Raw genomic sequence first — 12276 nt, forward strand, 5'->3', positions numbered from 1 at the left:
GCAAAGAAATACCTATAGTCTGGCAGAATAATGCTAGAATGCATATTAAATTATACCTCTATTAACTAAACAGTAAGGGGCTGATTCTATAAATGGGCGTCCCGACTGTAGGTGGCAGTAGGCATCCTACCATCGTCTGGCAGCCAATTGGGCCACATATTTTTTTAAAAAATTCCCAAGGCATTTATTGCAGGTCTAAGGACACTTAAGCTCGCCCAAGGCTGGGCGTGGTTTCACCCAGAAGTGGCCTTGGGTGAGCTTAAACGGCCCTAGGCATCTCCCAAGGGCCACGACAGATGCCTGAAATGTAGGCCAGCAAAATGCTGGCCTACATTTCCAATGTTAAAAGTAGACATGGCTGGCTGGGCTGATCGCGACATGGGAATCCCCGATCAGCTGAGCTGGAAGGCCTTCCCGAAGCAACAGCTTCAGGGCATTCTGCTGGCTCAGCTGATTGGAGGGGAATACCCCTGCCATGATTAGCTGAGCCGGCTGCAACAGGGGAGCCCTGATGAGTACCCCTGAAATTGGCAGGAGGGATGCCTACTCCCTCCTGCCGCCACCCTCCCCTGGAATCCCCGAACCCGCCCCCTGTCCCAAAGTAGCCCAGCAGGAGGGATGCCCGCTCCCTCCTGCCAGAAGCCCAGAACCACCGACACCCCCCTGGAACTCCTAACACCCCATGAACCTCAAAACCCCCCAAACCTCCAGACCCCACCCTGTACCCCTAAACTCCCCTCCACCCCACCCTTCTCCCCCGGTACCTTTGTAGAGGAAAGGCCAGTCAGAGGGATGCTTACTTCCTCCGGCTGGTAGGCCCAACTCTTCAAAATGGCAGGTTTTCCCCTTCCTGGTGCATCTTGGGATGCACTGGGGAGAGGCCTAAGGCCCTGATTGTTTCAGATGCCTAAGGCCCCTCCCAGACATGATTCTGTATAGGACGCCGGTATACAATTCTCAGCCGTTTCTTAGGTGGCCGCTGAGACCAGCGACCTATACAGAATCAGCCCCTAAAAGTGTGTTATTTCCTTGGCCCTACGTCAAATGTAATAGCAACTGGGTGATATTGAAAGCAGTTCTTTGGCATGGCAATCAGTTGCTCAATTCATGAAAGTGCAGAGGTATAGTGAAACATTCAAGATAATGAAGGGAATAGACACAGTAGATAAAGACAGGTTGTTCACCCTCTCCAAGGTAGGGAGAATGAGAGGGCACCCTTTAAAGTTAAAAGGGGATAGATTCCATACAAACGTAAGGAAGTTCTTCTTCACCCAGAGAGTGGTGGAAAACTGGAATGCTCTTTTGGAGGCTGTTATAGGGGAAAATGCCCTCCAGGGATTCAAGACAAAGTTAGACAAGTTCATGCTAAACCACAACATACGCAGGTAGGCTAGACTCAGTTAGGGCACTGGTCTTTGACCTAAGGGCCACCATGGGAGTGAACTGCTGGGCACGATGGACCACTGGTCTGACCCAGCAGCGGCAATTCTTATGTTCTTTTCCTTCAGAAGCATTATCAAAATAAAGTACACATAAATAGTCTCAAGGCCACCATTTGAAGAGTTTATAAATACCTATAACATCCCTCATCCTCATGTGCAAAATCCTTGGTGGTCTTAGGCCGGTATCCATTTTTACAAAGCACCTAATTATGTGAAAAAAATGCACTGTTCTCAGACCCAGCCACCAGACTCTAAGCTCCACCCTTTTTGAAAAATATAAACACACAGACACACACATACTAAGACACATCTACCAGCACCATCCACAACAACCTGCTACTTCTGTGACCAAGCAAAACTGATAAGTATTGGCAGTTTTCAGGGGGCAGAAGTGATCCTTATTCACACATACAAGGAATATGGTAGCCTGCGGTCAGCTGGTACCATTTTGTAAGATGGCACAGGGGGATCAAGATCACGTGAGTATCATGCCTACCCTCTGAAGAACACCAATACTTATGAGATAAGGTTAGGCAAACCAAGATGTGGGGGAAGTTGGGAGCTTATGGAGCCAGGTAGTGGAGGAAGGCTGGATACGAATACTTACCCCATAGACTTTAGAGATTTTATGACATTTAGACAGTCTTGTGCTTCCTTTAAAAATAGACCCTCCCACCCCCATCCTGGGGTTATCGGAACATATTACCACAGCCAGGAACATAAAAAATTCTAGCAGTGGCAATACAAGTGATGCCTTGCAGGATTTCTTAAACTGCAGTCTAGTCTGCCTGCGCAGATCTTGCCACAGTTTAATAAATAAGCTTAAGAATGTCAAAACACAAAAGAGTAGGGTTGTACGCTATTTACTTCAATTCATTACTGCTGAACTATTCTGGTTTCACGCATCGCTTTGGAATCAAGTATACTCATGATGAGCTTGCCTAGAAAAAAAATCAGAGGAGATAAATAGCTTCAGTCAGCACATAACAGCAGTGTCTCACTTCCGTCTCACCACACAATTGTTTCCCACGTACTCACCTTTATAGGACCCCAGGGACCCCTGAAGAAGACTTTTTGTCGAAACGCGGACCGTGTTGGGTCCTGTATCCCTAGCGGACTAGGTCCTTTAAGGCTCTTATGTGGATGATTTACTTTTATGTGGATGGAATTATTTTATGTGGATGATTTTAGTGTACCTTTGGAACTTTGACACTTTCAAATAAAGTCCATTTGGGAACATCGTCACTCCACAGAGTTTTTTTTTGGTTTTCTCTGGATTTTCTTCTTTGTGGATATTTTGGGGTCAATTCCTTTTGTTTTTAGCACATAACAGCAGACAGCTTTTGTGTACACGCACACACAGTCATTAATTAGGTTAAAGAACTCAAGCAGTATCTGTTTAATAACCTTTTTGCAGTACAGACAGAACAAACAACTGCACAGTGAGGGTCTCGCTTTGAGTAACCACACAACAGGAATCACCACACCGTCTTAAAAGTAGGGACCTCAAAAGCTCACGTGGCCACGGCAAGATATCTGAAAAGCAGCCACGTGGATTTCAGAGTTCGGATACCGCAACATCGTTTCTCGCAGTCCCCCTTAAAAGGGGTTACAATGAACAAGGATATGAGGACTGCCAGAGATCATGCATGCTGTGTGCCAGTTTTTATTCCATCGGAAGGTAAAATCAGGCTAACGGGTTATGCAGTTATTAGAGCGTGGCCTTCCCTTCCATCTCCCAGCCAACTGCATACACGCATCAGGTAGCACAACTCACACAGAAAAGGCAGCAAAGGGCAGTTAAGGAGAAAGGCACAAACAGAGTCATTCGCTTCATTTTACTCCTGGCCTTACTGTGGTTTCAAAATAGCTGGTGGACGCTTGCTTTGCTACCACTAGTTGGTAGAGGAAGGTAGCCAGAAAACTCACATCATGTTTATTTTTAAACTCTCGTACGTGTGTGGTTTTGTCCTACAATGCAAATAAAGTCACCTCTGTCCCCCTTCATATCTCTTCTACTTCCAGGTTAGCAAACTGACCAGTGGAGACACACTAAGGGAAGGAGAAGGTTTACAAATCCTATAATTCAAATAGATTTATATTTTTTTGTATAAAAGAAGGCAGGCTCATTTTCTTTTCAAAGGGAAAAATTAGGCTGCAGACTCTTTCAGCACTGCCCTTTACTTCAGAGCAGTGCTGATCTCTGAAAGTGTTTGTGTTATCTGGATCAAATTTCTTTGAAGAAAGCATTTATTTTTAACATAATCAGGAATTAAAATGGAATGGAATGCAAACATTCATTTAAATAAAATGGAACTCATTTATGGCTCCACCACAGAAAAAAACGTTATGATCATTATTTACTTTTTGTCATTAGAAAGCATTTCATTTTTATACAAGCAATAATATTCTTAAGGGAATACAGACATACTGTACTATTTATCGGGTGGCTTAAAGGCACAATTGTACATTAAGTACCAAATATCGCAGGTATTCTTATGTACATGGAATGTGGCATCGATTGATTTCAAGATCCCTCATCAGGTACACATTTTCCAATTTTTCTATCAAGATATAGAATATTTGTTGAGGAAAATGACACCAGGGCACAATTTAGCACAAGGGATGTGACAGCCAACTTTATAATAAAGCCTAATTACCCACCGTATGTGGTACACCGTACCTAGTCACTGAAATAGAAACATCTGCAGCATATACAAACATTAAAGGTGCCAATTTTTGGAGGCAGAAATTTACCTGCTGTACTTCCCTCTTGCTGAAACTGTTCAAGTGCTAACATATGGGGCAAAGGGACAGACTCTCTCAGATGTCAGCATAAGCCAAATAAGTCACACTGCCTGGTCACTGTAGACCCATGGTGAGCAGACTCATGACACAGAACAATTAGGCACTTGTCCCAGACAGAGGAGAGGAAAATTATTTTGGTATGTTTGGCACTATGACCAGCTCTTTGTGCTTCCACATGTAGACACGCAACCCATAATCGGAGAGTCTTAAGTAGTTGGAGGCTCGTGTTTTTTCTTTTTCCCCCGGCAAGATTTGCAGACACAGCAGATGATGCATGGTGAAGCCAGGAGTAGCAGAGGTGAGGTCACAAGTGCAATGATACCCAATCCTACAAGGATTCCTACAACCTAGAAAGAAAAATAAACACAGAAGGCATTTGATACACATGAAAAATAAATCATTCTTTCTTTAAGAGTGCTCGCCAACAGTGGATCTTGCCGTGGCACAGCTTGAGCCAAAAAATTACAATGAGGAGGTCATTTTCTAAAGTCAGTTTTACATTTATATGGCCATTGATAAAATATTCGCCAATGTAAAAGTGCATGCTTTGTCTTGATGATACACCCTTAGCTAGCAGGCGCATGCAGAGGTGGATTTATTTATTTAAGGTATTTATATACAGTACCACCTATCAAGACTATCTAAGCGGTTTATAATCAGGTACAATCTATCTAATGTACCTGGGGCAATGGAGGATTGAGTGACTTGCCCAGGGTCACAAGGAGCAACATGGGATTTGAACCCACAAACTCAGGGTACTGAGGCTGTAGCTCTAGGCCACTCCTTTCTCCTAATCAATGCGCATAGAAATTACATATAGTACATTGATACCTGCTGCGGGGCAAGCACAAATGTCCATGCTCGCATTGTCAGTGCAATTTCTGCCTTATTCAATTATTTTAAAAGACACATGGCGCCCAGGTCTTTATAAAACTGACTCAAATATACATCTGAAAATACCCAGTTTAAGAGAAACAGGAACCTACTTAGCTGCTATTTTATAAAGATGCATAGGTGCCTGTGTGTCCTTATAAAATACTAGCATAACAGCAGAAATCACACCTATAAATCTTAGGGCTCCTTCTACAAAGGTGCGTTATGGCCTTAACGCGTGGAATAGCGTGCGCTACAATGCCGCACGCACTAGCCGCTACTGCCTCCTCTTGAGCAGGCGGTAGTTTTTCGGGTAGCCTGCGCTAATCCGGTGCGTGCGCTAAAAACGCTAGCGCGCCTTTGTAAAAGGAGCTCTTAGGTACACATGCTGCTTAGCATATTTGATCATCTACATATATAGTTTGAAACTCCGCTCATCCTCCTCCAAAATATCATCCCTCTACACACCTTCTGTAGCGGCCGATATTCAAATAGATATTTTCAGTTACTGTTCAGATAGAGGGCATAATCAAAAATGTGCCTAAGTCTGAGGTTGGACGTTTTGTGCAAGTTGTCCACAAACCCAGCAGGAAAAATGTCCATTTTCAAAGCTGCCAAACGTCTATCTTTTATCAGTTTTGGTACTTAGGAGGTCTATCTTTTTTGCCCATTTTCAAAAACGTCCACGTGAAAAACGTACAAAATCAAGTTTTGTAGACATACCCATCAGGTACCTTGCTGAAGGCAATTTTGAGCCAATCAGAGCCTTCGGCCCCTCCCACTACATCCCAAGATGCATTGGGAGGGGGAAGCTCCATTATTTGCAGCATGCAGCACTGTAGGCAGGAGGGAGTGAGCTTCCCTCCTGCCATTTGCTCTTCCAAAGGGGGTATTCTGGGGATGTGGGAGGGGGGCCCAGGAATTGGGGGGAACAGAGATGTCAGGGCATGTCGGGGGTGGTCTGGGATGTCAGCAGGATATCAGGAGGATGTGGGGGATGTCAGCAGGCTATCAGGAGGATGTGGGGGATGTCAGCAGGATATCAGTGATGTCAGGGGAAGGTCCGGGATATCATGGGGAGGGGTATAGGGCTCCGTAGTTCAGCTGATCCTGGCAGGAGGAATCTCCTTCAGCTGAACCACCAGGAATTCCCGAAACTGGCTCACCTGATGGGGATTCCTTCTGCTGTGATCAGCTGACGGGAAGTCTACGGGGGGGGGGGGGGTTGTTTTGTTTTTACTCTTTGGGTGATGAGAGGAGGTCATAATCACTGGGGGAATAAGGGAAGGTCATTCCTTAAATCCTCCAGTGGTCTTCTCATTAGTTTGGGCACCTTTGTTGAACTTAGACGCAACTCAAACAGGTCTAACTACTGGCATCCCTTTGGTCTCTGGACGCACAGCATCTTAGACATGCTGCTGCACGTCCAGAAAGTTGGTCTTGATTATCGGCACTTAGGCGTCCCTGTTATTAGGACATCCAAGTGCCGACTTAGGCTGGTTTTTGGTCGTTTTAAAGTTTTGATTATGAGCCCCATAGTATCAGACCAAACATCTGTCTAAATAACCCAATATCAGTATAGTAGATTAGCCAAGAGAGGCAAGAGTAGTAGAATGTTGGGAGGTTTTTTTTGTTTGTTTAGGAGGGTCTGATCCCACTCCAGCATTTCCCCTAACCTTCCCATATTCTTCCCCTATGGCATCCAACATCTCTCTCTTTCCCTACCTCTCACCTCTCCTTTATTCAGCCAGTAAGCCTAAATATCATGAGCTCTTAACTTAGGTTCCACAGACCTAGATTTTAGGGGTCCATGAATTTGATTTGGAAAAAATTACAACTTTTTTTTTTCACCAACCCCTAACTGAAATGTAGCTTTCTGTTCAATAATGAATGTAGGCAATAAAGTAGTTTATGGCTTCCAGACTACACAAATGGTTGTTAACTTCAGTAAATCTCACTATGTAAAATTATTATACCCTATAAATGCAAAACTAGAAATCACTAGGTATGAAGTACCTTTTTCTCCAAAAGTGTGTAACTGTTAATGGTCATATATTTATTTTTTATTTTCTGATAACTCTATTTGGGCTTAAAATAGTTTCCTTTATAATACCACTCATATCTGTGTATTTTAAATACATTTTTCTAAGAAGGTGTCCATAGGTTTCAGCAGACTCTGAAAGAGGTCCATGGCACAAAAAAGCTTAAGAACTCCTGGTATACATGAATGGGAATATTATAAGTTACAGAAGCAGAAATTGGAAAGGATTTAAAATACCGAAAGAAATGCATCAGACTCTAAGGCCCTGGTTCGATAAATGGTGCCTAACTTCTAGGGCAGGGGTGCCCAATAGGTCGATCGCGATCAACGGGTAGCTCGCCAAGGCAAAGTGAGTCGATCACCCAGGACTCACTTTGCCTTGGCGATCTATTGGGCCGATCAGTCTTCCTCTCCCCGACGTCAATTCTGCCGTCGGACAGGAAGTTCGGGCCAGCCAATCGCTGCCTGGCTGGGCGGAACTTCCTCTCCGATGGCAGAATTGACATCGGGGAGAGGAATGCTGGTCGGCCCAAAGCAGGGAGAGCATGGGGCGGCGTCGGTTTTGGGGCCTGTTCCCCGATGGCAGTGGCAGTGGCTTGGGGAAGGGCAGGGAGAAAAAAGAAAGGGGGCAGGCAGGGAGACAGAAGGAAAGAAGAGAAACAGAAAAAAAGAAAGGGGGCATGAAGAGAGAAAGAAAGAAAGGTCAGGGAGAGAGGAAGTTGGGGGAGTGAATGAGGTCTGGAAGCATACAAGAGGCTGAAAGAAGGGAAGAAATATTGGATGCACAGTCAGAAGAAGAAAGTGCAACCAGAGATTCATGAAATCACCAGACAAGGTAGGAAAAATTATTTTATTTTAAATTTAGTGATCAAAATGTGTCTGAATTTATATCTGCTGTCTATATTTTACAATATGGTCCCCTTTTACTAAACCGCAATAGTGGTTTTTAGCGCAGGGAGCCTATGAGCGTCGAGAGCAGCGCTGGGCATTCAGCGCAGCTCCCTGCACTAAAAACTGCTATTGTGGTTTAGTAAAAAGGGAGGGGGGTGGGTCTTTGTCTATTTTTGTATGATTGTTACTGAGGTGACAGTGCATAGAGTCATCTGCCTTGACCTCTTTGAAAAAACCCCGGAATAGGAATGATAATTAACAATTCTATGCATACAGTGTGCGTTGTGTTTTTTAAAATTTTATTGTTGGTAGATCATTTTGACTTGGTCATTTTAAAAGTAGCTCGCGAGTCAAAAAAGTGTGGGCACCCCTATTCTAGGGGCTGTTGAGCGCAATTGACAATCATCTGCTAGGTACCGTTTATAGGATTGAATCTAGTGGCCTCTAGGCACCGTTTATAGAATCGAACTTAGTGGCACTTACTTGGTCTTAGGTGCAGGCAGGCATTGAAACCTTAGGTGCACTCCCATTTATGCCAGGGTCTGTTTGGCCTACATGAGTGTGCCTAACCCCCCTCTTCTACGAAACCGCGCTAGCGGTTTTGAGCGCAGAAAGCCGCGCTCTTCCCGATGATCACAGGAACTCAATGAGTGTCGGGAGCAGCGGGGGCCATTCAGCATGGCTCTCTGCGCTAAACACCGCTACCGCAGTTTCGTAGAAGAGGGGGTACGTTAAGCACCTACCAGCACCCAAGTCAAACCATACCCAAAATTCATCCAGAATCCACCCTTAACCACATCTACTTTCTCATAGCTGCCTTAGGGTTCCTTTTCCTAAGGTGCATTAGGGCCTTAACGCTCGGAATAGCGCGTGCTAAATTGTCGCATGCACTAAACCTTAACGCCAGCATTGAGCTGATGTTATTCTAGAAGTGTACCGTGAGGTTTAGCGCGCGGTAATTTTGTGCGTGCGCTAAAAACGCTAGCGCACCTTAGTAAAAGGAGCCCTAAGAGTAGGTGCCTACTGAGATAGATACCTACCAGATAATTAATTTTTTTTTATTGTTTTTAATGGCACTTTTCAATTATCAGTGCCAATTAAGCCTAAATTAAAACTTGTTAGGTGCCTAGATTGACTAAGCATGCTGCTCTAGGCATCAAACTTCAGGCACTGTTTAAAGAATCAGGACCTAAACATGTCTATTTTCAAGCATAATAGCAATGCCATGTAATTGATCATACTGAAAATATAAGATATGCACTATACTTTGAAAAATAAATAATAGTGAATTGCTTCATAGCTTTAACTCCCATATGATATAAGACAAAAAATAAGAAGGTCTTGTATGCAATGGTAAATTCTTCTGATTATCTTTTCTTCAGCTAAGAATTTTACTATATCAATTATATTCAGAAGAAACTTTATATTTCTGTCATTATCTTATAATGGGTTAAAAACTAGACAAATATATGAAATACCTTCACGTTGTTTATCATATCTCTTTAGATTTCATGTATTTTCAGCATACCTGTGTTCTGTTCCACATAACTGAAGCACGAGAATGTCCCAGCTTGTTCCTACAGGGGCCTTTATCATAATGTCGTAGGAATATATCGTTCTAAAAGACAAGGCAGGATGCAATCAGAACAGACACCGTAAAATGTTGTTTACTGAAGTATGCAGAAATAAACATTTCTAGGTCAATAGTCAGTGGAACTTATTCTGGTAGGGGCGACTTCTACATACCAGGATAAGAGTCATTCACCTTGGCCAGTCACTGGTTTTCAGAAAAATGATCTGAAAAATACTGCTAAAAATCTTTATTGACCACCTTGGAACTATCCAGATAGCACCAGGGCAATCTAGGAGAAGAGCCAAGGTAAAGCCAACAGTTTTCTGGGTACTACAGTTGTACCTGGATAACATCCAACAGCTGCTTTATATTCAGCTATTCTGCGTTGATGTCTGGGTATGGCCTAACATTGAATGTTAGAATACAAGTTTTACTGTGGAGTGGGAAGATATATACCTCAACATACTTTTGATCTGTTTTTCCTAATGTTATTTGGGCATTTTTGTAACATTTTTAATACGTTATTGAAGAATATGTAGGTCTTGCTTTCATATGTGTTGATATTATTTTGAAGAAGAATTTGTATTGTTTTTGATTTATGTATGTTTATTTGGAAACCGCCGTGACTCCAGGCGGTATATTAAGTTTTTAAAGCTGAGCTTACAGAAATGGGACAGGGACAGAGATAGCAACAAAACTTGTGGAGATGGGGAAATTGAGTTCCTGCAGGGATGGTAACAATATGTCCCCATATCAGTGCTGGGCCCATGTGGTGGGTGGAGTGAAGTTGGAGGAAAGGGAGAGGTGCCAGACCCACACTTGGGCGCTGAAGGGAGGGGATAGAGGTGTTGGACTTATGGGAAGGGGGCTAGAGGGAAGGGAGAGAGGTGCAGGACCTGCAGGGAGGAAGAGAGAGAAGAGAAGGGAAAGGGAAAAGCTGAACCAAGGGGATGAAGGAAGAGTGAGTGAAATATTGAATATAGCAGAGGGAGGGAGGAAAGAGAGAGTGTGAGAGACACATTGGTGTAAGGGAGTAAGAGAGGGGAGAAGCTGGACACAGGGAAATATATAAAAAGAGGGGAGGGTGATGGTGGGCATAGATGGGAGCTTAGGAACAGGGACAAAAATGGGAATGCTGCATCTGCATGTTGGTGTTATATGGACCCAGAGGGGTTATGCTAGACATGGGAGGGTATATGGACACAGACAGAAGATGGCTAGACATGGGGAGAATAAGAATGCAGAAAGAAGATGCTAGACAGGGGCAGGGCATAGGGATATAGAGGAGTGATACTATACACAAGGGGAGGGGATCATAGAATGGAAAGATGATGAAAGCAATGAGATGGGCACAGAGGAAATACTAGAAAGGAACATATAATAGACAGAGAGAAGGGAAATGCTTAACATGGGGAACAATACATACACAGAGATAAAAGATGGATGGTGAGCACGGAGAAAGAAGAAATGTAAAATAGTCAGGAGACCCTGGCAAGTGAGCTAAGAGAAGACAAAAGAAAACAGAGACCAGCACCTGAGACCAACATGATCAGACAGTTTGAGGGGATGGGGACTGAGCTCGTGGGGACAGTGCAGGGACGGGGACCAAGCTCACGGGGACGGGTACAAGTTTTTTCCTTGTGTCATTCTTTAATCCAAAACACATGACAGAAAGTAACAACAAAAAAAAGCATCAAGGGCCTCCAGGATAGGGATAGCAGTGAAGTCATTCTGGCAAAATCTTATTCACATTGTTTGTTAATAAATAGCTCTACAATGCTAAAAGTCATTGTTTTGTTTTCAAAGTGACATATCTGTACATATGTATATTCGAATCAGAGATCAGTCTCTGGCTCTTTCCTAAAAAAACGAAAAATTATAACACTGACCAAGAGGAAGTTTAATCTTTGAGTTCTCAAGCTATTAATGTTTAATGCTTTAATGTGTTTGGCCTTTGTCCTGGATCTTGATTGGTGTCTCAGGTCTGCAGTTTGGGATTTAAGACAGTAGGATCAATGTACGTCAGATGTAATATGAGTATCTGTACTAGTCTCATGCACTGGGCCTTTCAATAAGTTTACCAGACCAGTGCATCTGGCACAAAATCCAAAACAAAAAAACAGTGTACAAATTTGTATTCAACCGCAAAGACTAAAATCAGCTTATAATCAAAAGTCATCAAGGTTGTTGCTTAAAATTTGTATAATCCCTATATGATTGTCATTTGTCCAACATATTTCGACAGTAAGTCTGCATCAGGAGCCACATCTCTGGGAAAAAAGTGGCTAAAGAAGCAGATCCAAAACGTTGAGAATGCGTGTGCGAATCACCGGACTTGATGGACCCAGGGTCTGATCCGGAGATGGCAATTCTTATGTTCTTATGTTGATATTTTTTGTGTGTGTGAACAAACAGCTAGAGAATGACATGGGGACAAATTTGTCCCCATCCCCACAGGAACTCAAATTGTGCAAAGGGAATTTGTGCACTACACATAAGATAAGTTATATTTGAAGCTGTTTCATATTTCCACCATCTTTAAAATACTGACATACAAAAAAAGAGAAAAAAAGTTTTCATAAGTAGTTTATTAGACAAATTGATAACAGAGAGGTTTTTGATCAATGAAAGACAACGGAACTCATGTC

General features: G+C 43.2%; 1 protein-coding gene across 1 annotated transcript in view; it reads right to left on the reverse strand.

Moving 5' to 3' along the window:
- Nucleotides 1–3748: 3748 nt before the first annotated feature.
- The window catches only part of RNF144B (ring finger protein 144B), a 145015-nt gene continuing 136487 nt past the window's right edge, over nucleotides 3749–12276 (reverse strand). Inside the window, exons 7-8 of the mRNA XM_033934960.1 lie at nucleotides 9584–9673; nucleotides 3749–4597 (exon numbers count right to left, since the gene is read on the reverse strand). Of these exons, the coding sequence (XP_033790851.1) occupies nucleotides 4457–4597; nucleotides 9584–9673 (231 nt within the window). The 3' untranslated portion in view covers nucleotides 3749–4456. The remainder of the gene's footprint in view (nucleotides 4598–9583; nucleotides 9674–12276) is intronic.

The sequence above is a fragment of the Geotrypetes seraphini genome, chromosome 2 (assembly GCF_902459505.1).
Source record: "Geotrypetes seraphini chromosome 2, aGeoSer1.1, whole genome shotgun sequence".
Taxonomy (NCBI): Eukaryota; Metazoa; Chordata; class Amphibia; order Gymnophiona; family Dermophiidae; genus Geotrypetes; species Geotrypetes seraphini.